General features: G+C 39.5%; 5 protein-coding genes across 12 annotated transcripts in view; 2 read left to right on the forward strand and 3 right to left on the reverse strand.

Moving 5' to 3' along the window:
- Window positions 1–105: 105 nt before the first annotated feature.
- Window positions 106–5592, reverse strand: cyp51 (cytochrome P450, family 51). 4 transcript variants are annotated; one of them, XM_077507681.1, is made up of 10 exons: window positions 5301–5592; window positions 5113–5211; window positions 4514–4690; window positions 4311–4437; window positions 3225–3399; window positions 2659–2778; window positions 2379–2574; window positions 2223–2318; window positions 1957–2125; window positions 106–794 (listed from the first exon to the last, which is right to left on the reverse strand). In XM_077507681.1, the coding sequence occupies exons 1-10, from the start codon at window positions 5460–5462 to the stop codon at window positions 589–591; spliced, it is 1527 nt and encodes a 508-aa protein (XP_077363807.1). In that variant the 5' UTR covers window positions 5463–5592; the 3' UTR covers window positions 106–588. The 4 variants fall into 4 exon arrangements, with proteins under 4 accessions (XP_077363807.1, XP_077363808.1, XP_077363806.1 ...); XM_077507682.1 differs by having other exon boundaries at window positions 5113–5208; window positions 5298–5592; XM_077507680.1 differs by having other exon boundaries at window positions 5298–5592.
- LOC144007793 (1-phosphatidylinositol phosphodiesterase) lies at window positions 3274–20501 on the forward strand. 4 transcript variants are annotated; one of them, XM_077507687.1, is made up of 13 exons: window positions 3274–3473; window positions 4057–4126; window positions 4388–4461; window positions 4533–4642; window positions 5123–5218; window positions 7214–7725; window positions 7821–7965; window positions 8035–8162; window positions 13112–13817; window positions 14849–14976; window positions 17500–17575; window positions 17773–18343; window positions 19956–20501. In XM_077507687.1, exons 11-13 carry the CDS (start codon window positions 17538–17540, stop codon window positions 20271–20273), a joined length of 927 nt encoding a protein of 308 aa, XP_077363813.1. In that variant the 5' UTR covers window positions 3274–3473; window positions 4057–4126; window positions 4388–4461; window positions 4533–4642; window positions 5123–5218; window positions 7214–7725; window positions 7821–7965; window positions 8035–8162; window positions 13112–13817; window positions 14849–14976; window positions 17500–17537; the 3' UTR covers window positions 20274–20501. The 4 variants fall into 4 exon arrangements, with proteins under 4 accessions (XP_077363813.1, XP_077363814.1, XP_077363816.1 ...); XM_077507688.1 differs by lacking the exons at window positions 3274–3473; window positions 4057–4126; window positions 4388–4461; window positions 4533–4642; window positions 5123–5218 and having other exon boundaries at window positions 7000–7725; XM_077507690.1 differs by lacking the exons at window positions 3274–3473; window positions 4057–4126; window positions 4388–4461; ... (5 more) ...; window positions 13112–13817; window positions 14849–14976 and adding an exon at window positions 15004–17210.
- krit1 (KRIT1 ankyrin repeat containing) lies at window positions 6575–12489 on the reverse strand. Its single transcript, XM_077507679.1, has 17 exons — window positions 12303–12489; window positions 11679–11820; window positions 11417–11573; window positions 11265–11354; window positions 11070–11199; window positions 10632–10875; window positions 9667–9782; window positions 9459–9602; window positions 9246–9402; window positions 9052–9159; window positions 8759–8915; window positions 8017–8168; window positions 7785–7951; window positions 7622–7709; window positions 7349–7555; window positions 7159–7275; window positions 6575–6872 (listed from the first exon to the last, which is right to left on the reverse strand). The coding sequence occupies exons 2-17, from the start codon at window positions 11778–11780 to the stop codon at window positions 6783–6785; spliced, it is 2226 nt and encodes a 741-aa protein (XP_077363805.1). The 5' UTR covers window positions 11781–11820; window positions 12303–12489; the 3' UTR covers window positions 6575–6782.
- On the reverse strand, window positions 12754–23789 carry rpz2 (rapunzel 2). 2 transcript variants are annotated; one of them, XM_077507692.1, is made up of 2 exons: window positions 23675–23789; window positions 12754–13873 (listed from the first exon to the last, which is right to left on the reverse strand). In XM_077507692.1, the coding sequence occupies exon 2, from the start codon at window positions 13862–13864 to the stop codon at window positions 13145–13147; it is 720 nt and encodes a 239-aa protein (XP_077363818.1). In that variant the 5' UTR covers window positions 13865–13873; window positions 23675–23789; the 3' UTR covers window positions 12754–13144. The 2 variants fall into 2 exon arrangements, with proteins under 2 accessions (XP_077363818.1, XP_077363817.1); XM_077507691.1 differs by lacking the exon at window positions 23675–23789 and adding an exon at window positions 14814–14959.
- The window catches only part of ptk2aa (protein tyrosine kinase 2aa), a 36167-nt gene continuing 32994 nt past the window's right edge, over window positions 21566–24738 (forward strand). Inside the window, exon 1 of the mRNA XM_077507674.1 lies at window positions 21566–21780. The gene's annotated coding sequence lies outside the window, so the exon portion shown is untranslated. The remainder of the gene's footprint in view (window positions 21781–24738) is intronic.

Genomic DNA, 24738 nt, shown 5'->3' on the forward strand with positions numbered 1-24738 from the left:
GTTTTTAATTATTGTGGATGAGAAAATGGGTTTGAGAGTACAGAATGTGATCATTCACAAATCTCTTATTTTTTTTTATTTTATTTTTTTATTATATTTGACAGAAGTAGAAAGAGTTTTGAAATTCCTCCCATTTTATTCAATGCAGCGTAATGTTACAAGAAAACTGGGGACTTGGACAACAAGAAAAAAAAAGTTTTAAGAGGCTGGTAGTGCACTCAAAACTGACTTTGTATTATTTTTCACAGAAGTAAGAAGAAAGACGAATGCAGTATCGTCTCAACCTCATAATATATTCTACAGTACTACTTTTGAAATGCAATTTCCTTTTTTTGAAGATCTGAATTTTCCTATCTTCTCATTGTCTACTTGTCGCAGTCTACAACAAAGTGAAATATTTTCCTAGTTTTCATGCTGCATTCAAGTAAACGAAGAAAATTACACAATTACCTGGCAAATCAAACTAAACCACCTCGTAAATTACACTTTTCCTTGCTGTTCTGTGTTAAACTGAGCAGGGTCATTGAATGCAGCATGATTGCAAGATTCCAATCAGCTTCCTGACAGCACCGATGCTGAATTAGTGGTTCATTTTACGTGATCTTCACTTCCAAGTCTTTGTTTCCTTCTCTTGTATGCGATGATGGGATTGTGAGGTGTGTGTATCATAGTGGTATAGTTGATGGTGGGGAAGTATCCGTCCACCAGGTCGAAGTCGTACAGGCGCAGCAATGTGGACCAGATGGTTTTGATCTGCACGTAGGCGAAGTTCTCCCCGATGCAGCGATGTCTCCCTGGGAAAATAAATAAATAAATAAATAAATACAATAATAATAACAATAATTATATATACATATATATATATATATATATATATATATATATATATATATATATATATATATATATCATTAAATTAAATAAGAAAAAAACACATTTTGTGAAAGTCTACAAATAACTTTGGCAATTAATTATTTGGCTTTACAAAACAATTGAGTTGTTACACAAAATACAGAGGAAAAAAAAACAACACGTTTTGTGTACATTAGTTGTCCTGAGCCAAAATGACGAGTAGTTAATTACACTTTCAAAATGACTCAACACACAAATGTTACTAATAACAATTCTAACAAATAAGAATGTTACTAAAACCTTTTTAGAGTAAATTAGGGCAGTACATGACTTAGGATTGGCAGACATGATTTAATCAAGCTAATTCTTCCAGCCATGTGTAACCCTAAGGTAAGTCCTCTTTATTTTTCATATTTTATCAATGTTTACAGCCAGAATGGATTTTGTTACTCAAACGAATGAAATCCTGTTACAAAAGAAATTAATTTCCAAGTTTTTCATTGTTTTTTTGTTTTTTTTTTTTTTAATACAGCTAATTGTTGTTGACTGGTTAGCATAGCAGCTAACACAGCTAGCATGTATTCTTAAACAAAAACGCTAACATTAACAACACTTATTACAAAAATAAGACATGAAGCTTATCTTTTCACTATGGTTGTTGTATGGTAATTTTTTTTTTTTTTTTTTTCCCTTGACTAGTTAGCATAGCAGCTAACACTTTTGAGCAAAACGTCTAACAGCATTTATTTTTAACCCTCTTACTGTAATTGAAGTAGGTAACAGAAATTTTTTAAAAAGTTATAAAATAAAAATGTACTTTCTGTATTGAATTGTAAAAAATGTATTTAACGACGCATGTTCCTCAGGTGCTTAAGTATCTGATAAGGTTGTGGTGCCATACAGAAAAATAAATGTATATGTCCAAAAAAAAAAAAAAAGTACCTAAGACGGTTGAGCTGGATCAATCAAATTACAGTATGTTGTAATATGTTTTTGTCGTCTATCTTGAAAACATATAAATTTTCAAATAAATGTTATCGTTTTGAACCCATATAACAACACAAATGTGGATCTGTGTCGTTTTGGCATGGAAGCGGTGCCTACCGGCTCCAAAAGGCACATAGGCGAATTTCTCGCCGGCAGCGGGGTTGTCATGGAGGTAACGGTCCGGGTCGAACCGTGTCCTCTCACGCCACGTATCCTGCAGTCTGTGGTTGATGGTCGGGGAGACGCACACCTGGTGGCCCGCGGGGATAGTGAACCCTGATGTGGTCTGTGGCACCGATGTACGACACGAGAGTTTACTCATGGCAATCTTTTAGACTGCGTAGGAAACTGTGTCTCACTGAGTGTGATGATGATGTCATCACCTGAGTAGAGCGAGCCATCCTCATCATGGTCATGATGGGTGGCCGCAGCCTCAGAGTCTCCTTCAAACAACGCTCCAACAGGCTGAGGTCCTTCAACTGAAAACATTCGCGTACTGTTAATTATGAACTAATTCACATTTGTCAAGGCGCTGGTACCTGATCCAGGTGGAGCGGGGGCAGGTGATCACCACACACAGCCTTCTGTTCAGCATAGCAGCGCTCCTGTGTGGCCTTGTCCCTGGCCAGGAAGAAACCCAACCAGGCACTGGTGGTGGACGACGTGTGCTGACCGGCCAGCAGGAGGCCAATCAGCATGCCCGCGACCTCGTCGTCTGACAGCGGCCGTCCGTCCCTCACAAACAAAGAATAAACAAACATGAATCACACTTTGAATTCAACCAGCTTTGAACATGACTTTTGTTTGGGTTTTTTTTACTTGTAGGTTGCATCCATGAGCGTCTGCAGAATATCGTCCACTTTCTCCTCAGAGCCTCTTCGCTTCTGAATCACCTTGTAAAAGATGTTCTTGATCTCCCGGTGAGCTTTGTCCCGCTTCCTAATGACGACAAAATATCTCATATGCTTCATCATTTGAAATATATGCAAATGCCATTAATCTGTTCCAACCTCACAAAAACACCAATTATAGTTTTTTTTTCTTTTAACTTAAGTATTGTACTTTACAAAAACATACAGTATTAACAATTAAATAGAAGATTTAAAAACGAGTTCATCTCGATTTCATGGATTCATCCTACAGCTCCTTGAGTGTAGACATTGACCAGCAGGAGGCAGTATAATACAATACAGTACTAAGGTACCGCTGTAGTTCCTGGGCAATTACATGAGGCTTTGGCGCCACCTTGTGGAAGATTAGGGTATTTCAAAGAGCACAAAAATACTGACAAATATTTTTTCTCAGCAAATAATTGCAGACACTGTAAGTTAAAAAAAAAAATTGAGATTGGGTGAATTATTAATTATTTGGCCCCATTGTCCAACCTGAAACTGGGCAGCGGCAACCATCCGGGCAGCAGCCAGGCGGCGTGACTGAATCCTCCATCCAGGTCGGCGTAGAGCTGAGCCACGTGCTCGTCAAGCAGGCCGCGGATCTCCTTACCGTGCAGGCAGCTGCTGGCCGTCAGGATAATGAGCTCGGACAACGCCTCAAACAGGTCTGAAAGGAGGAAGAGCTTCAATAGTGCTGAAAAATACTCAGAAACGGAACAAAACAACAGTGGAAGTTGACCAGTGCGTATTCAATTATTTTTGACCATCTAGTTTTGTTGTAATGTTATGTCAAATATTCATATTTTACTATTAAGACACTAGGGCTGCATATTTATGTCCAAAATGATACTATTATTTTGATCACTGTTCTATTTGTGATTATTAATGTTAGGGAAAACATTTGTTTTTACTGTGCTATTTTTTTAACAATTTGAAAATGGTTTTCAGCGCAAAATAAAACTTTAACATGTATGGTTTATCATTTTAGAATACAGTAACTGATATTAAGAAAATCAAATTTACCCAAGAATTAAAAACTGAATAAATATGCTAGTATCTGGCTTGTTATTTAGGCAGCATAATGAACGTCTAATCATGCGTTCGCCCCCTAGTGGCTGGCTGACTACTAGTTGAGAAATAAGTTGATTATATCTGCATCAACAATCAAGATGATTTAATCAAAGCATCTCTGGAACAAAACTTTTTTTTTTTAATCGACTACAAGTTATTAATAAATTTGCTGTGCAAGTACAGGGCGGCTTTTAGAAATTATAAAATATTTTTCCTAATGACTTCAATGTTAATTTCCCTTCCACTCCACAAGGTGGCGCCATGTACCACTGTAGCTTTCCAAATGATTGCCTCTTGTGAAAATGATTGCTGAGAGTTTTATGGTAAGTAAAATGTTCCTTTGATTGATGACGATAGTTAGTATGAGGCTAAGATAAAGTTTATTGGCTGTGTTTACATCCAACCATGTCATATCTTTGTCAAAATTAGAGCTAGAGACACAATTTCTGGAAATATGTTGAGATTTGAACCTTCTAGCACACAATTGTATAAACTTTTTGCTCTTACTTCTCTGGCCGCTGTCTCCCCATCTCTGAAAATACTCGATGGTCTCCGCCTCGATGATCTTGACGTGTTCTCGAAAGCGAGCGATGTTCAGACCCGTCTTCAGCATCTTCTTTTGTTCCAGAAAGATCTACACAAATACATAAACAACATGGTGAGACTTATTTAACCATTTTGGACAATAACGTGCTCCGGCAGACTCTCACCGGGTTGGGAACATCGTAGGCGACTCCTTTGCCGAAGACTGGGGTGGTTAGTCTGGAGTAGACGTCCTCGGCGTTCAGGTCCTCGTTCTTGCTGTTGAAGAGCAACGTGGCGGCATCGCTTCCCAGAAGGTATGTGAAGGTTTTGCCCACCATGGTGAAGCTGAAAACCGGTCCGTACTGTGGAGGGGCCGGAAGATAGAGGTTTGTTAACTTATTTGTCCCCATCTTGCGCCCTGATTTTGAACCTTTCTAGCTGTGATGATGCAAAGTTGGGGGATTTTTCTCAGGCCTGGTAGTTTTCAACTCCATCTATTTCTAAAGATCCATAGTTTAAATCGGTGTCTAGTTTTTGACCAATTGAAACCCTTGGATTGAATAATACAATTTGGATATCATGGGTTTCATTCTAGAGTCAACACTTGTAAATTGAAGTTTGTTTTCTTCCATATTACATCACTTTATCCTTAAAAATGCAGGGGATGCAGGCTTTAATGGACGTTGTATATAAATATAACTGAAGGTAGAAGGTGTACTTAAATGTCATGTAATTAATTCGTAATATAATTGTGTGTATAATATTTTATAAATAATTAACTTACTTTTTCGTAGGCGTTTTCCAAAAAGTCAATGGGACTTTTGCCAAATGCAACAGCATGTCCTAGGAATGGGACACTGGAAGGGATGTAAGGAGGATACTTCTGGAAGGTGAGGGTGGAAAAGCAAAACAAAAAAACAAAAACAAAGTATTAAGAATTTAAGTTTCATTCACTTTAATGCAACTTACCACATTCTTGTCAGAAGTCTGTCTGGGAAGTATTTTGCTGTAAAAATATCCTAAAGTGAGCGTGACGACAGAAACAGCCAGGAACAAGGAGGTTAGGTTGTCGTTCATTTTGCCTACAGTGTCTTCGAGCAGCTTAGTGCTCATTTGGTACAAATGCATCGACATGTTTAAAGCTTCTGTTGCAAGGTTTGCTTTTTAACTGTGTGAACGGATCTTTAGAATCTCGGGCGACTCCATCCAAAATAATTGTTGGAGCGCCGGTGTCGTTGCCCCGCCATCTCTACCTGTCAACTTCGGTCCCGCCCCCGCCTGAGCGACTGGCGTATATGATTGGCTGTTGTTTACGTGTCTGTCAAGTGGTGACTCCTATGATTGGTTGCTTTGTCTGAACCGATGTCGGCTGTTATAACGTCACCGCGCGGTCAATAACTATTTGTTTTTATTTAAATGCATTGATTACTCAAATGTCCGTCTTACAAGAGACGGATTGCTATTTATTATTTTAGCAAAATCTAAAAACGATTTTGTGTGACAATTTCCAAAAAATAGTTCGTCACAAATTATGCGCGTGAATGTAACTCGTTGAACGAAACTATTCAACGTCAGAAAGAGGCGCTTATCCGTAATAACGTGTGAAAACGACTGCTTCATTGCAATAAAGGTAGTTTAATATTGTTTTGGAATTTTTCATTTGAGTTAGTTTTGATTCGATTTCAGGGTGGTTCTGTTAGTTTTTATTAGTTTAGTTCTTTAAAAAATGCTTAGTTTTAGTTGAGTTTGTTAGTTTCAGTATTGGTATTAGTTTTATTTGTTATTTTTTTCTTAATGTGTATGACTTGTGCGCAATATATTAAGAAATCGAACTTTTTTTTCTTCTTTTTTAAAAAAAATACTTTTCAATCTTTCTCGGCTAAATTAACAAAACGGGTTTGCGTTTTACATACTAATTAGCGTGGTGGCCAAAGCTAATTTATTTGCTCCAAATTGAGCACAATAAACTAGTGTTTGCCGACTTTTATTGAGCCAAGGCACATATTGTACATTACCAAATTCTCACAATAGCCTAAACCACTAAATAAAATGCCACAAAAAGTACGCTACATAACAGCACAGCATTATTATCTTGACGTGCGACAAGAGGTTCTCTATATACGTCGCTTGCATACATACATAAGTGAACAAATATACATTTGTGGTAAATAAAAATGTTCATCCTAATTAAGTGTAATTATTAATTTAATTAACCATTAATTGTGCATATTTTAACCAAGACACTCTTATTTCAAACATCATTCCTTTTATTAAAACAAATTATTAAATAACATGTTAACATAACAAAATACAAGATTTGTCAAAACAATCCCAAAACACACACATTGAACTCATGAACATGAAATTAGTACAAAACTGTGCCCTCTGTGACATGTAATTTATTATTCGGCATTGAAATGGTTTGGCAGCTGTGTCGTCCTGAGTGCTTTTTGTTCAGCCGTAAGTGTATTTGTCTGTGGCGCCTTTGTCGTTGGGTGTCATCTGTCCGCTTAGCTTCATTAAAAGCTTCACGATGAGGCCAGCCTAGCAACAATTACAACAGACATTCATTAATACCACTTAAATGGTTCAAATGTGTCAAAAATAAGTTCAAAGTTTCCTCCAAGCTTGTATTCAGAGGTGGCATATTAGAATTTGGCAATAACTATGTAAATAGTGTGACAGTCAACAAAGTAAACAATGGACAATATCCACCATTTTGTGTCTTGATTCACAGCATGTTAGGAAAAACTGTTGTACCCTCATTCATGTGTGCTCAACCTAAAAAAAAATGGTTTTCCCCATATGTTGTTTTATGGACTTCTTTTACCTGCTTGGTGTGCACGACGAAGTTCATTTTGTTCTCTCCGCTGTGTACTTGGAAGTACTGGTCAGCGTGTCCCAGCTGCCACATGAACGTGCCGTACTCCAAGCTGATGAGAAGCACCTTGGAGACGACAACCACGCAAGCGAATGAGAGGCTGCAAATCTTCAGACGAGAAGACGAGACAACGCCCCACCTTGGTCTCCATGTTCATCAGGTGCAGCCCCTTGGTGTTGACGCCCACGTAGACGCGGATGACCTTGTGGTTGCTGGCGCTGGCCTTGGTGTACACCTGGCCCGTGAAGAAGGCGGCGCCGTAGGTGGGGATGTCCCAGCAGTTCTGCAGGAAGAGGCGCTGCAGGTGGTGCATCTCCTTGCTCACGCCTTCGCTGGTACTCAGCGCCTGTTGGCAAATGAAGTTTCAAGTTTTGAACAAAGAGGGGAAACCTTCTCCAAAGTTCCACTGTACTTTATATTCATGAAGTATCCTGTTGGTCCAGTGGTATGCTTTGCTTTTCACTTTCAATATAGGCACAATGGACTTGAGATTTTCCTCGCTGTAAACAAGAGAACGTGAGTCAATCCGTGTACTGTATAACAAAGAAAAGATTCCGATTCTGTCAGTGGTGTACTTGAGGAAGCCTTGCTTGTGCTTCTTGCTCTCATAGTTTCCGTAGATGATCTGCAGCAGGAAGCTGGCCAGTGTGATCAGCTTGCTGTCGGGAGCCGGGAAGAAGCCCTTCAGCAGGCAGTGGCGGGCCTCGTCGAACAGGATGAGGATGGCCAGCGGATCCTCCACCTGCGACGAAAAAGGTGAGTCAGGCTTTCCCCAAAGTTTTAAGCTAAGCAGTTTAGCCAAGTAACCTTTTTCTCAATCTCTAGGGGCAAGCGGACGTCCCTGCGGAGGAAGAGCTGAGGGGTCTCCCTTTGCGGGTCCAGCACAGTCAGGTCCGTCACGATCTCTGTCCAGATGCGCAGGTGCTGCACGGGCTTGTGGTACGGCTTCAGCTGTAAGTCTGTGACACGTCTCTCTTATTACTTACTACATTATATTATTATTATTCAATAGAAAGACTAGGAATGGGTTTTAAAAAAAAAATCAAATATCAAAATGATTTTCCTTTTCAAGCCTGATATCAATTTATAAAACCATGAATCAATTATTTTACTATCACTTTTCCCCATAAATGTATAAGAAAATTGAATTTGAAAGGCAAACTTTACTGTTTTCTTGACATTTACAGTACACATGAATTTGAAAGTATTTTCTTACAAATATAATAGAACTGACTCATTGTACTTTCAGACAATTCAGAATCTTTTTAATCTATATTTACAATTCGTGAATAAGAATTATGAAAATATTTTCATTTCATCCTTGCTTTTGCAAATCGCCGCTATGTGAAAAACACTTGTGACAATTTTTGTCATTTTTTTACATTCTCAAAAAACGTTTAAAAAAAAAATCTAAATCTAATGGAACTGAATGAACTCTTGTGAAACGAAATCAAGTCCATTGATGAAATTCGAATCGAAACCCAGCCCTAAGAAAAATACTTCTTTAAATAAAAAACCAGTGGTAGAGTGCATCAGCTAGTTTGCTCACGGAGGTTTTCGGAGCAGATCCAAATGGTGAAGTACTGCTGGGTCTCTTGGGACAGACGCATGCCCTCCATGATCTGCTTCACTGTGGTGTTGTTGCCGTGCTTCAGCTCCACCGAGCGGTACGAGCCGTCCATGCGGTAGATGCGCACCTTCTCGTACTGGAAAGAACAAATCAAAAAATAAATAAATTGCACCAAAATTTCCTGTGCATAACAAGCTGTGGTGGCCTACAGTGGGATATGACACCCTCTAGTGGGCATTATCTTAATTGCAGTGAGTGATTGTGGTACTCACCGGTTTGCTATTGGCTTGCTTCAGAAGCTTTACGGTCTCCTCCCATTCGTTCTGCTTGTTCTCCTCACACACTTGCAGTGGTGATCGCTTCTGCTGGTCTTCTATGTGCTGATGACCACACAGAAAATAAACATCATAAAAAGTCTGAATATTTATTTTTGGAATAATAGTTTTGTAGTCATATTTTGGCTCACTCGGTCAATCTCGGGGTGCTGCAGCAAAAGTTGGACGATGTCACCGTGGCCGCCTCTTGCGGCGAAGTGCAGAGGTGAGCTGAGCTGCCCGTTCAACAGGTTCGGGTTACATTTACCTTTTTCCAACAGAAGCTTGGTCGCCTCAACTTTGCCGTGCCTGAAAGGACAAATAAACATCAAGAGAGGAAATGAGGTGGTTTTGTGGATCCTCACCAGCAGGCGTAGTGGATGGGGGCCCAGTGGTCGCTGTCCAGCTGCTTGACCGAAAAGCCGCTGTCCAGGAGCTTGGTGAGCAGCTCCGTGTCTCCCTCACAGGCACTGCGGTGGAGCGGGAAGTCGTCCACCCACTGACGATCCCTACAAAGTCAAAATGATGATCAATGACAAACTCAGGGGAGGAGAAACTGGATTGAGTCCTCACTTGTCCTCAGGTGTGCAGTTGGTGGCGTGCTGCCACGTCTCCCTTGTCGGGATCTGGATTTTGGAGTAGTCGGGTGCTCCGAGCCCAAAGTATGGATTGATGATAACTTTATCCACCTTGCAGACACATCAGGGTTTTTTTTTCTTGATTAAAAGTGGCTGATAACCTCTTGTAATATTTATCTTAGTGTGTACAGTGTTCCCTCGTTTATCGTGGGTGTTATGTTCCAAAAACTGCCCGCAATAATGGAAATCCGCGTTAATTTAAAAAAGAAAAATTCCTGTTAATTATATATATTATTTTCATTTATTTATTATGTTTTTTTGTTTTTGTATGATTTTTACTTTATTATTAGTGATTTTTCTTATGTTGTTTTTTTCCATTTACATTAATTTTTACCTTTTAAAAGTATTTTTTTTATGTACTTATTACTGTATAGAGCACAGTATTTTTTTCATGTTTTTTATTTTTTTATTTTTTTATTTATTATAAATGCTTTTTCATTCGTTTCTTTCATTTACCGTCATTTTTCCCCATAATTTTTTTTTTTTAAACTTATACAGCACAGCACAGTATATATATTTTTTCATTTATTATGTTTGTTAATTTTGGTATGATTTTTAGTTTATTATGAATGCTTTTTCATTTACCTTTTCATCAACCCCCCCCCCCCTCCCCCCCTTTTTTTTTTAACCGGTAATTTACTTATTATACAGCACGGTATATATTTTTTTTATCTCCGGAATGCAATGTTGTGGACCAACGGGACAGACACCGTTGGAAAGGTCTCGTCGAGACGAATCCGCGGATGCCCGTATGTCCTTGGTCGGATGTCGTGTTCGAGAGATACGGCCGTGCAAAGACCAAAAAAATAAACAAACCAAAAAGCACGCTGTAAAAAAAAATCCACCAAACTGTGAGGCCGTGATAAATGATGGAACACTGTATATTAAACCTGGTCTCACCCGGTTGGTGTACTGCAGATCGGAGCCGTAGAGTGGGTTTAGGATGCACATGTCAGCCTTTTCCAGTGACATCATCCTGCTCTTAATTTCTAGCGCCGTGTAGCCCATGTGCAGGCCCTCGTCGCTCGCTCGGCCCTCGCCGCCATACGCCGGGTTGCTGACGTTGGTCTTCACCCTCTCCACGGGCGCCGGCCGGAACAGGGCTGGGATGGCGTGAGGCACGGTGTGCTGCTTCGCTAGCCACCTGGAAGTGGGCGTGTTTAGTAACGTAGCCAGAAGAGGTCATTCGGTCTAAATATGTTGCTGTTGAAGGGGGCGTGGTTTAAAATAGGAAAAGAGTAGTCAACCAATGGTTTGTGACTTAACTTTTGGATTGTGTATGGATAAGGGTGAATGGTATTTAGAAAAAAAGTAAATATGATGCAAATTTAAGCTCACTTGTCCAAGGCAAGGAGCATCCTGGCAGTAACAGGACAGAAGTGGATGCTGGTCTCGCTGCAGACCCTCATGATGTCCTGTAGGCAGTAGAAGCTTGGGCCGCCCGCGTTGTGAACCGGTTTGCTGTTGTCTGTCAAAAAGCACTCGTTAGAACGATTTCTACATTAATATTAGGGGGGGGGCGAAATTCAACACCTTTAACACCGACTGGCACCACAAACAACGACGCCTCTTCAATGTCGTCACCACCCAACGGGAATTTCTTCATGTGAACTACACGTTTACCTGGAATGCAAACTGGATAATGAGCCTCATCTGAAAAGCAAATTGAATCGTCCCATGCTCACCAATGAAGCTTTGGTTGTTGGACAAGGGTTTGATGGTGTCTGCAACATAGTCCAAGATGGATTTGGAATTGTCTCCTGCCGCTTGGATCCTGGTCGTTGGGAGGACTTTCTTCCTTTTCTTCTCCTTCCCTTCCAAGGGCACTTCACTCAGCAGGATCTCAACACGGAGATGCACATAGTGATTCAACTAGCCAGCTAAAACGATTGTTTAAAAATTTGCGATATAACAAACTTGTGACATCACCGACATTTGAATGTGTACCTCATAGGCTTTGGCTCTGTATTCCTTGGAGCTGAGGCTGACTTGGTTCTTGGGCCGGAGGACAGCGACAAACACGTCCTCCAGGCTGTCCTCGTTACCCATGGTGACGGCTTTTAGGGCCAAATGCTGTGGAGAGGCATGTCTGGGATGCCAAACGACAATCACGACGACACACTTATTTTAACCAATGAACGCATGTTGATTAGCATTTGCAAGCAAAATGTTTAGTAAAATGTTGTAGTACTTTATTTTTTAGGTGCTTATAGTTGAAGGGTTGCACATACACAACTGTTTTGTACTAATAATTATCTGAACTGGCCATATTATGCTCATTCTGTCAATTATTTTCCAGTCATTAGTACAGTACTGTACAGTATAATACAGTCGTACTGCTACTTGTTGAATTCAGGATGGTCACGCCCCGGAAACCACCGCACGTCTGTCGTTCTTACACGCTAATAACACAAAAACATAGTTCTGTATTCACCACAACACTTACGTATTTAAACCCATGTTTAACTACGTAGCGATTAATTACTTTTCACGGCAAATGGACGCGGTTTGGCTGTCCTTAGCTTTAGATGCTACACGGCATCATCGGTTCGTTCGAGTGGTCAAACTCACCGAAAAGCCACGCAAACTTCATACCACTTTATCCCCACCGTCGGAGTCCTTTTCGAGGTTAAGTGTCCACCATCGGCCTCACCAGGTGAATTTCCACGGTGGTTATTCGGGCTAAAAGTCGCCGCCGCCGGCCTAATATTTTTGGCCACTTGGCAAACAGGCGTCGCGGTGCGTTTAAGTGCCGCCGAGCCGGTAGGACAATAGAAGACTTTCACATTGCGTAGCAGGGCCAAAGTTGTCGAGTGTACCGTTGTTTTATATATTTATTTTTATACATAACTTTAGCTATTTGAAAATGCTTATCATTTAATAATTCACAATACATTAAAATTGTCCATAAGTATGATTGGTTTATCTGTGCATTCCAATCCGTTTGTGGCAGGGATATGCTTCACATCTCTCACAAATGTTTCTGATATTACAATTACTTAATGAAACCTCACAACAAGTATTCACATTATGCGTGCAATTTTTATTTGTGTTGAAATAAATCTGTTAAATGTGGAATGAGCTACAAATGTAAATTTTGTACAGTCGCTCTCATAGTTTTCCCACCTCGGAACGTATCCCAGTGATAAATGTTTGCACTGCGCTGTAAAAACGCATAATCTATTTTGATCTAGCAGGGTAACACTCCAGTATGTGCCAATCAACAAACACATCAATATTTTTTTATTTGACGTGATTATATCAAATATTGAGAAAAAGAATCATGCAATGGTTCATATAACATCAGAAATAAACAAAGCTGAGGTTACACATGTTCTTTTGGTATAATATGATTGGTATGTATTTCTATTGGTCCACAGCCGTGTGGTGGTTCTAGACTTGTCATGCCAGGTTCAGGAAGCAGGACTCTTCTCACCGGAAGCCGAGTCAGGATTCCTGTTTTTGCAGAGACTGAGCACCTCCTGCATCTTCCCCTGAATGTCGCGCACCCTGGTGGCCCACTTTTCGCGCACCTGCCCCTCGTCGTCCTCGGTGACCGCAGTATAGGCCATGAGGGCGATGAGGCCCATGTGGAAGAGGTGGACCACATGTGAGCAGTGGCTCTCCATGATCTCCGCGTCGCCGTCGCAGTTCTCCAGGTAGACCCTCAGCAGCGGCCTGCTGAAGAGCGAGCCGGAGCCCATCACGCCGCGGTAATACACGTCCAGGCCAGTGTCCATTTTGTCCCGTTCGTAGATCTGTTCAAAGTTCTCCATGTAGCGGGACGTGTTGTCCGGGTCCTTCTTCATCTGCGCCACCATGGTATTAAAGGCGGCGTACTGATGCTTGATGTACTCCTCGTACTTGCCGAAGGTCTCGTTCACCTCGTCGATCCGGATCTGCGTCAGACACTGCCGGTTCTTCTCGGAGATGCTCTCCAGCTTGGTGTGGATGGCCTGGAAGTCCTTGTCCAGCTCGTGGCCCTCCTCGTCCATGAGACCCTTGCGAGCCACACCCACCAATGAGGTGACGATGCCAAAGATGGGGTCGATGGACGAGGCGAAAGAGGACACCTTCTCCACGTAGGTCAGCACCGTGACGGCCGTTTTCTTTACCTGGGAGCTGTCTGCCATCTTGTTATTCTAAAAATAAATAAATAAATGGCCAGACCAAGAAATTAAGACTAGAAGCATAAAGCAAAAGCAACACATTTTTAGAAAACTTAAAATTGTTGTAATGTTAGCTTGCAGTGGCTATCTAGTTGTATGTTAGCGTTTTCTGAGTTTCCACTCACTATGACCTACCCACGTCCTTAAACAGCATGTAACTGTAACTAAGTATACTGGGCCAAAATTCATGACTCATGATTGTAGATACATTATTAACAATCCTATGAAAGAAGTGAAGGAGTTTATTACAGGCATAAGTTCATGAAAAAAAAAATACCGTAAGCACCTAAATGCACATTTGATTTCTGCAAACTACCGTTAAGTACAGTGACGTTTGTTGTATCAAGCAATCTCACACATTTCATGGGTTTTTCTCCAATCCTAGTAAAGAATGTGCTATATTAAATACACCTCAGATTTTTTAAATTACAAATTTAACTGTTGAACTTTTAACTAGAAAATTAACTAAAAATCACTGCATTCCTATGATTGGTTCATTTAAAAAAAAAAAAAAAAATGTTTTTGAATTGTATTCAAACTTTACTCATTTTTTATACGAATAAACAAGAGACTATCTTTTTAATTTCCTAAAAGTAGTATACACCTCCAGAGGAATTAATCAAACAATAAAAAAAATATCTTAAAGTGATGTCAATGTCAATGAAAAGTATCAGCATGACTTCATATGCAAGGTATATCACCATGGTAACTTCTTATTTAAGAAATCAAACACATTTTTGCTTGAACTAACCACCACTGATGTACTGTAGTTTATAAGCCCCCTTCCCACCCATTTCCTGATCACCCAAACAATCATACCCAGCGCCATTCCCTGCCTGTCAATCAACACTCAAACACATCAGCAGTAAAAACACAACTCTCAAGCGGCTGCTTGTGTTTAATGTTTACTCACCAGGGATAACGCTTCTGCTATCTTTCTGTCTACAGGAGCCGCCTGTCTGCCCTGGCCACCATTTTTCTTTTCCGGCCTACGGAGAAGAGACAGCCCTTTCCTGCCAAATAAGGCAAGCGGCACCAGGAAGTGACTCACCCCTGCCTTTTGCTGATTGGCTGACGTAAGTGCTGCACACCCCCCAAATACTGACTACCCGATACACACCTTTTCAATGCTGACAGATTGTTAACACACTTACCAAACCTGAGTAGGTGACCACACAGGTTTTTTTTTTTCATTATTCATTACCAACGAACATCCTTTTTTTTTTTTTTTTTTTTTTTTTTTTTTAAACCAACGAACATCCTTACACAAACATTATCAACCATAACATGTCCAAAGACATAAATCTACTGATTTTTTTTGGACCCCGGGATATTGTCTTGCCTTTGTAATAGTAACTTAAATGGTTAAGTTATAACTTATATATTTATTAAATAATAACAATAAGAATAGAAATTATTATTAAAGTTTATTATTTTATGTTTATTTTTTAGTACTTTTTATATACTTATTTTATTATTACTAAGCTGTGTATGACTACGTTTTTGCACGACCACATAATGAGGCATGAAATGTTCCAGGATTAACATGATGGGCCCACAGAAGTTTTTAGCGTGCTATTTATTAGGATGCTAAATTTGAGCATTATCAGAATCTCCAACCAAAGAGATCCTTATACCTGGCCTGCCACCTGTGTATTCAAAAAAGCCAAAGCGGCTCATCTTACATGTTGCCGTTAGCGGCGGTTCACAAGTGTGGCTGATTCATCTCGCAATAGCTAATCTCAACTCACAATAAAACAATTCAAAATAATATCCAGTGTTTGAAGTACAGTGAGATTTACAACTTCCTTCTTTCCCATCACGTAATCTGTTTATGCGATTACTAAAATCTAAAATGGCCAGTCCTGGGAACCTGCTTACACTTTGTATTTTTTATTTAAATAATGTGTTGTTGTATTTTTCATGTGCATACCGTGAGTACGCCATCGGCACCAACAGCTAAACAAATAGCACCGGACAAGGACAAGGCAGTTATGCAATGTTTGAATTCCTTTTTAAGTGATAAAACAATAATCACACATCTGCACACGTTTCCATGGAGAACATGCACATACGCACGCGCACGCACACTGACCACACACTTCTCAGGAATCCTCATTGAAATGTCTTTCTCAACTCATAAACAACAATAACTATCGTGACACAGTGACATTGAAAGGACCAATAATGAGAACAAATACACAGGATAACTGAATGCTCAAAACCAACGGTGATGAATAGGACACACGCAGACAGGTCTCACACGCACACGCACACGCTGGCCCCTCACCTCGCTCAGCTGCTCAGCTATGCTATTTCCCACAATAACACCTCGTGGCTGTGTCTACTCGGGCGGCCGGGCTGAAGCGAGGCTGAGCACTTCTTCTGCTTTTCGGTACGAACCTCGTCACACCATCACAACATCATCGCCGTCAACTTTTCTGACATAGCAGCTGCGCTATAGAAAGCTTAAGCCTTCTATTGAAAAGGCCTGTCACACACAGCATAGTCTCGCTGTCTGATTGATTTTTTTTCTGACTGAACGTCAGCCAGCTGGCTTAATTCATGTTGAGGATGACACGTGTCTCGTTAGGAAGGAAGGACAGAAGTTTGTGAATGTGCTGAATTCGGGTTTGTTGGCAAGTAAGATGTTTTTAAAGGTTATGAAACACAGTAACGTCTATCGTCTCAGGTGTTTTGCATTATTTCAACAGGAAGTGCCAATCAGTAGCTTGAAGCGTCCATTCTTCAACATCTGCCAAACTACTGCTTGTTGTTGAGTTTGTTTCCACGTTCTAGCGCTCATATCTCAAATTTTTGCCTGCAAGCAAAAAAAAATTGCATTTAATAATCATTTATTTCCATGTGTCATTTTTTAGTGATTCAATAGTTGATTAATTAAAAATAGAAACAACTTTGTCATTGTATGCTGCAGGTACATTGAAATTGGGATGCAGATTTATTTGTATTTATTTATTTATTTATTTATTTATTTATTTATTTATTTATTTATATTTATTTATTTTATGTATTTATTTTAAAGGAAAACAGAAAATACCTGAAATAAATAACAGTAAGACACAGTTTAATACTGTAAGTAGCAGTGGAGTCATCAATATTTTAAAATATGTAAAAAAAAAAATAGCAACAATATTGATTTATATTTAGATTATACATGATAGTAGACGTAATTATTTTTTTTAAATTGTAATTTTACATTCAATTACATTATTTAATGGCATTAGATTTTTTTTTTAATACGTTCATCCAATTTCTTCTACTTATCTGAGGTCAGCAGCAGCTTAAGCAGGTAAGCCTAGACTTTTCAATGTATTTACATTTACATGTATTTAATGCCATTTTTATTTAACAATTATTTTGTTTGGCCTTTTATCGCATGAAAATCTTTTTTTAAAGTCTGATTTTTTTTAAATGCCATAAAATCCATTAAAATAAATAATACAAATATATGTTTTAAATATGTTCATTGTATATGTCAATTAATATATTTCACAAATTAATTATTTTGCATTTTGATTATCTATTCATTTGGCTTCATAGTTATTTCATATATTGTTTTTATGTTTATCAAACTGCAGGATAAACTTGCCATCAGCACTAGGAAACAACTGGGAATATGTGGTGCAAAGTCATCAACCTCATTCTCCTTTTGGGGTGAGTGTAATTAAATATTTCAGTTTGGTGGCCAAATTACATTTGCTGTCTCTAAGGTGAGAGAGCTTGACCAAACATCCAAATGTGTTTTGTTTTGTTTTTTTGACTATATAACATTCTTCTCCAGTTAACACTCACCTACAGTATTTACGATTAATCTACAATTGTAACTATTATTCTTGGGGATGTACTGTTAGCGTCTCCCGTTTGAGCGGGGCTGCAATCCAGCGACCAGACTACGACGACACGGACACCCCGGAGTTCTTCAACCCGTCCTGGATGGCGAGCATCCCTGACGCGCGGCCCCTGTCCGAGGTCACCATGCCTGGCACCCATAACACCATGGCTCTTTACGGCGGCGTCTACGCCGAGTGCCAGACGTGGAGCCTGGCTTCGCAGCTGCGCGCCGGCGTCCGCTTCCTTGACGTCCGCGTGCGCCACGTGGAGGGCAACCTCACCATCCACCACGGGGTGGTGTACCAGCACGCCCACTTCGGCCACGTGCTGGAGGGCGTGCAGGACTTCCTGAACAGTTACCCGAGCGAGACGGTGCTGATGCGCGTCAAGGAGGAGCTGAGCGACACAGATAACATCTACGGGGCTGTGGTGGACTACATACGGCGCTATGCCCGATGGGAGATGTTGTGGCATAGCCGTCTGGTGCCCACCATGGGCCAGGCGCGAGGTAAGCTCATCATCCTGCAGGACTTCCTTGGGCCAGACTTAGGGATGCGCTACAAGTCCATGGACATCGCTGACGACTGGAAGGTAAGATTAAATAATATCTAACATTTTAGTCTTTACTTTAGTCCAAGAAAACATTCATCTAGTTGTAGTCAACAAAAACTGTCAACATTTTTTGTCTAATTTTAGTCAGGGCAATCATTTTACCTCTGTTTACTATATTTTTTGTCAGCAGATAATGTTGAATATTTCAGATCTAAAACTATTTCACATAAAATGTTCCTCTCACCTTTTTGATGAAAAACAACTTGAATATATATATATATATATATTAATATTAGGCGGCACGGTAGTCGAGTGGTTAGCACGTCCGCTTCCCAGTTCTGACGTCTCTGGTTCGAGTCCAGGCTCGGACCATCCTGGGTGGAGTTTGCATGTTCTCCCCGTGCCCGCGTGGGTCTTCTCCGGGTACTCCGGTCTCCTCCCACATTCCAAAGACATGCATGGCAGGTTAATTGGGCGCTCCGAATTGTCCCTAGGTGTGCGTGTGAGTGTGGATGGTTGTCCGTCTCTGTGTGCCCTGCGATTGGCTGGCAACCAGTCCAGGGTGTCCCCCGCCTACTGCCCAGAGCCAGCTGAGATAGGCGCCAGCAGCCCCCGCGACCCTTTTGAGGAATAAGCGGTCAAGAAAATGGATGGATGGATATATATATTATTATTATTATTATTATTATTATTATTATTATTATTATTATTATTATTATTATTTATTTTATTTTATTATTTTTTTACCGTTCACTGTCCACCTCCTGTCTGTCCTATGTGTCTGTGCATGTTGCACTCGCGAGCTGCAGATTTGAAAGGGGGTGTGTCACATGACAGTTTCAAAGAGACAGATTAACAGACAAGATTTTACAAAATCAGATCATTTTAATCCCGTTTTTGTTCATGAACTAAAATGTCAAGTCAAGTACATTTTCATTTTTTTGTCCCACTTATTGTTTATTAATGAAGGTTTTAGTCTAGTCTAGTCTTAGTCGGGTGAAAAATGTTTGTTGCCAAAATTATTTTTGTTTATTTTTCGTTGACGAAATTAACACTTGTTCTAAATGTACAATAAAATATTTTTTTCCGAAGTTTTCATGCTCTTATTAACATAAAAGTGGGGGAAAATGCTAAATAGAAATTTCTGCATCTTTTAATTTCATAATAATTCATAAAATTCAGTTAAAATTAAAAATATGTATGAGCCTGATATTGATTTGTGTAGAGGTCATTTTTCTGCCACTAGAGGGCATAATTGCATTTGTAAAACATTGGTGACACCTCAGTGCATTATTCTTTTCATATTAAGAGCTATCTAATCTTTAAAATTAAGTAACTTGTGAAATTCTGCACATTTTTAAAATTGTAAAATGCAACTTGACCCCAGTCTCCACAAATATATGCATTATTATTAAATATATTACTGTTAAACTTTGACGTGGACGTGTCTGCTGCGTTGTGACTAGAATTCTCCTAGTACAGGCTTTCCAAGTTGGGGGTGGCCATGAATTACTTTAATATTAATATTAAAAAATAAATAAATAAATAAATAAAGAAAGAAATAGTGGCGTTAAAGAAACTTTAACTCAAAATTAACACACTAATTTTGCCCCCTCTAATTTGAAGTAATGCAGGCATTGTATTCTTGAAGGTTCCCACGCTCCTGCATGTGGAGGAGAAGTGGCAAAGTGTCTACGAGCACCTTGAGATGGCACCCACAGGGAATAAGGACCAGATTTTCCTCACGTACAGCAGCGGCGCCGGCGTCTTTGCCGTCCCGATGGCTGTAGCACAACGTGTTAATCCTCAGCTGTATGGCTACTTGAAGGCCAAGAGCGACCTGAACCAGCGCTTTGGGATCATATGCATGGACTTCCCCGCTGCTCCCATGATTCAAACCATCATTGACTTCCAGCTTAAAGCAGGAGCGGAGAAAATACCTTTGATCCAACTCGGTTTGCAATTCTAATAAATAAAACTTCAGACTAATTATTATTAAAAATTCCCAAAATGGCCCCTAATAGGAAAATGGTTCCATCTCTTCTTCCTCCCTTAATCATTATGACAATGATCATTGTGGACTTGCCTGAAACAACTCAGTTTAGTTCACTTCACTTAACTCATCGCTTTAATTCAAATGTGAACATTCAGAACTATTAATCTTGTGTTTTGAGCCAATAAAGCCATCACAATTTGATCATGTGGCTTTTATTTGCGTGATTATTTTTAGTAGGTTGAAAATGTTGGAAACTATCATACTTTCCCCATGTGCTCCATACATAGCATACCATAAATACTATAGTGCAAAATCCATTCGACAACAAACCCCAAGAAAGAAAAAAATCTTTAAACTATCAAAAAAAATCCCTGCATTTAAATGAACATATAACCAGGAAACATGGATGGATGGATTAAATAATTAATTCCAGTACACATGGAATCAACTGCAATGACATGTTGTGATCACAAGGTGTCACCCTTAAGCTTATATTCTACAAGGTTTTCAGGAACAGCGCTGCAATTTGAATCTTGTACAATAGTGGCAAACTTCCTATATTGTTTGCATTATCCATATTTTGAACTCATTGTATAAACATTACTGTGGCATAATTTGACTAGATTAATTACTATACTATACACTAAAATGCAGCAACATCTTAATCTTTTGCTATTTAGATTAAATTCAGATTAAATACCTTTTAATTTAATGCTACTATTTGGAGTTGTTTTTACTTTGTTGATTATTCTGTGTAAATAAAGTGAGTATAAAGTGGATATAAAATGACCACACACCCTTGTAATAGAAAAAAATTACCCCCCCCCCCCAAAAAAAAATAAATAAATAAATAAATAAATAAAAAATAAAAATTCAGCTTTCCAAGATGAATATCATAGCTATCCACCCCCTTATGTATTATTCGCTGACAATGCAAGTTTTGGCGAGACCTGCATCAAATTTGAATGGCTTCTATCTTTACTCAAGCCTTTTTTCTTTTGCTTATGTATATTTTTTCGTAACCGTTGCTATTAAAAAAAACAAAAACAAAAAAAACACACACACACACGAAGGATTTGTGGCTGACAAATACATCATCGTGACGATTTTCAAAAGAAATCCCCCCGAGGTTATCCATTCCATTCGCTTGTTTCATTCATAAAGTGGGCGTGGTTTGGTTCGGCATGTGCACGCGCCCGCGTGTGTGCACGCGCGCCTGCCTGGCTCCCAGCGGCGGCCATGTTGGAATGCTGGATGTGGACGGGGGCGAGGAAGGGAAAGCAGGAACAGCCGAGCGGGCTGCGAGCGAAGGGGGGGAAGAGGGAGACACACAAGAGGGGACGAGATTCGAGCGAGACTCGAGAAAGATTGGAGCGATAAAAACGCCGCCGACAAGTACTTTGGGCTACCGCGGTTCGCCAAGCGCTTTTTCCAGCAACTTCTGCCGGCTTTTAAAGTCAACAGAAGTCTTTAAAATAATGTAAGTAAACATTTTGGCTTCATTTATCGGGGAGGTGTTACTTAACTGTACTACAGTAGTTGAGAGGAGCGAAAAGGAAATGATGGGGTGCGTCGGTTCACAGTTTCAACACTCAAGTGTTTTGCCACATTGTCACTGTATTAAAGTGTTAAATATGATTGGAATTTGTGTTTAATGGCATTACAGAGTTGGGCGCAAGAACTGTTGGCCTCACAAAAGTCACATGGAGTAACGTTACCTCCACTCTGACTGGATTAACCCACTTTTGTGCTTCCAAATCTCCCTCCCAGGTGCTTATTTGGCCCTGAAGTGAAGCACTGCAGTCTATAAGACTGAGACATAAAAGGCAACTCTTTAAAATTTAAAGGGAGGCTTTTTATATGTTGTGGACTTAAATTGTTAATTATTAAAAAAGTTCAAACAACTTTAGAATCCCACAAATCACCTCAGATCTTATACTATGTGTGTAAAATGTAATTTCATTTTCCTGTGATAATTCATTTTTAAAACTGGTGAAAATGTATCATTTTTTTTGCCAAAGTCCTAATAAGTAAATAGGGTAGATTTTTGGTGTGATCTTTTTGTTAAATCCGAATTTCAAACTTCCATAACTTTATTGATCTGTTATCAAAAGGTTGGCATCAGAACCTGACGTCTAATGATTTTCCCCCCCAAATTAATTAGTTCCGAAGTAAAAAAAATAAATAAAAAATTATAAATAAAATGGCACTCAATACCTGCTAGAAAAAAACATGAGCTGAGAATGAACAAACATGTCATAAATTTTAAAAATACAGTACATAGTAATAAATAGCATCGGAACTGGAATTGATGAAATGCATGAATTTGGTGTTGGAAGCAACAGGAATTTAAGCCATCAAAATAACATCACAAGCGAACGTGCCAGTGGCGCCTTCAAAAAAAAAAAAAATGGTGCAAATCAATCAATTTGCATTGCATTTGCCAGAATCACAGAGAAAATCTGTAATTCAAGTAAAAATAAGAATTTGAACTTTTGAAGGAATATCTCACCTTTGAATGTTTTTGGTGGTCAATTGTCAACAGTCGATTTCTCATCATCATGTAAAGCAGATTTTTTTTTTAAGTACTCATTGGAGTGATTATTTTAAATTAGCAGCAGTGTCACTTTATAGATGTGCTGTATGTAGTTGTGCGCCATTTGCCTCTACTTCATATTCCAGATGCAAGCAAATGCTAATGAACTGCAGCATCCACTCATCCTCTGAGCACTAATAAGACTTCTCGGTCCTTATGTGTGCATCATTTTTTACATGGCCTGTGATCCGCACTACTGACGAAAATGCCGCGTTAACGCTAACCATGTTCCTGAATGTAACACTTTGGTGTTGGCTCAAGTTAACATTGTAAGTGGATCACTCAGGTGTTGTGCATCGTTGTTGATAATGATCGTTGTCTTGTTAAGTGTCCGTTAAGCAATTCACAGTGAAAGGTCGAAGATAATCTGATTTTTGGGAGGGGAAGTCAAAACAAGGAAATCACGGAAATAAATCAGTGCCATGCTCACATTGTCACCCTTAAAATGTTTAGACAAGTAACAAAAATGTTTTAAGAGTAAAATAAACAAAACTCTGATGATATGTATGGTGGTGATTTTGTGAAAGATTCTTTTCAAAGTATAAAAAGAATGAAGCACTAAAAAAAAAAAAAAAGTTGACATATTTTGATATGAAATGGATGAATTCTCTCGATTTGAAGTGTTGTATGACTTTAGAGGGGTATTTTTCACCCTAAATTTGGGTTCAATTTCAAAGCAACCTTGAGTGTTTGACTTCTCAAGTTTGACTTTTACTTGTACCTTCACATTTCAGTTTCTAAAAAATATATGCAAAAACAAAAAAGTAAAACTACTCACCCTAAAGACGCCAATCCAAGATAAGCAGGATCAGGAAATAGTTTGGTGATGAGCTTCTCCGGTCACTTTCATGTTTGTCCTTTGATGTTTGGGTCATATGATGCTTACAAAGCTTTATTGTGACTCTAAAGTCCTTTTTTTTTTTTATTATTATTATTATTATTATTTTTTTTTAACAATTTGTGGTCGAATTTCAACATTTACCACCTCAGGCATGTTGCACAATAAATGTATCATCAAGGCTTTATAATTTGAGGCCAATCTAAATTAGGACTGTTTGTAAAAGTTTTAAAGTAAGCGTCTGTGATGCATTCCGCGTTGCCTAACTGATTTGACAATTTTCATGTGGTTGGCTACAGCTGGCTAATACGTGTGTCAGTGTGGTGTTTTGTGTGTGTGTATGTGTGTAAATTGCAGAGCAGTGCTTGTATTTTTAGAAACACTTGACGACTCTCAAAGAGCCGACAGTCAACCCCCGTAGAAAACTCTTGTCCCAGTTGTCCGCTTCCTACCACCTCGGTTTTTTGCGCTCTATTCGACATTTTGCCACTGTGGGCAAAGCAATTGAGAGACACGCAAAAGGGTGACAAAGGCGGCAGTCTTGTGTAGCATGACTTCGACTGTGATAGCAATCACTAGTGTTAGAGGAATGCTGAGCTCCTGACTACATGGTGTGACAGTTTTATTGGTTGGACGTCAGCCATTATTTTGCTTTTTTCCCCCTGCTGATTCCCTTTTTTTGATTGATGTAATCCATTCCATGACTCTTGTTGACGCTGGTTGTTCTAGGGTTAGCTAACCATGCCCCTGCCACTTTCTTTGGGGCCCATATTGGCTGATTGAGTTGTCGCACTCAATAAATAAGCCTTCCGATAAAGGGGTTGTGAGGTACTTTGTGCAAAAAGATGCTCAGATGGTCTCAAGCTGTAAAAGTGCTTCATAAAGTGTGTGTGGATGTACTAGTGCGCAGGATAGACTGCAATCTGCCACAATGGCGGGAAATGACATCATCGCTAATGACCCGTCCCTCCTTGGGGGCATGCACATACCCGGACGTGTGCACG

Source organism: Festucalex cinctus, chromosome 19 (genome assembly GCF_051991245.1).
Source record: "Festucalex cinctus isolate MCC-2025b chromosome 19, RoL_Fcin_1.0, whole genome shotgun sequence".
Classification (NCBI taxonomy): domain Eukaryota; kingdom Metazoa; phylum Chordata; class Actinopteri; order Syngnathiformes; family Syngnathidae; genus Festucalex; species Festucalex cinctus.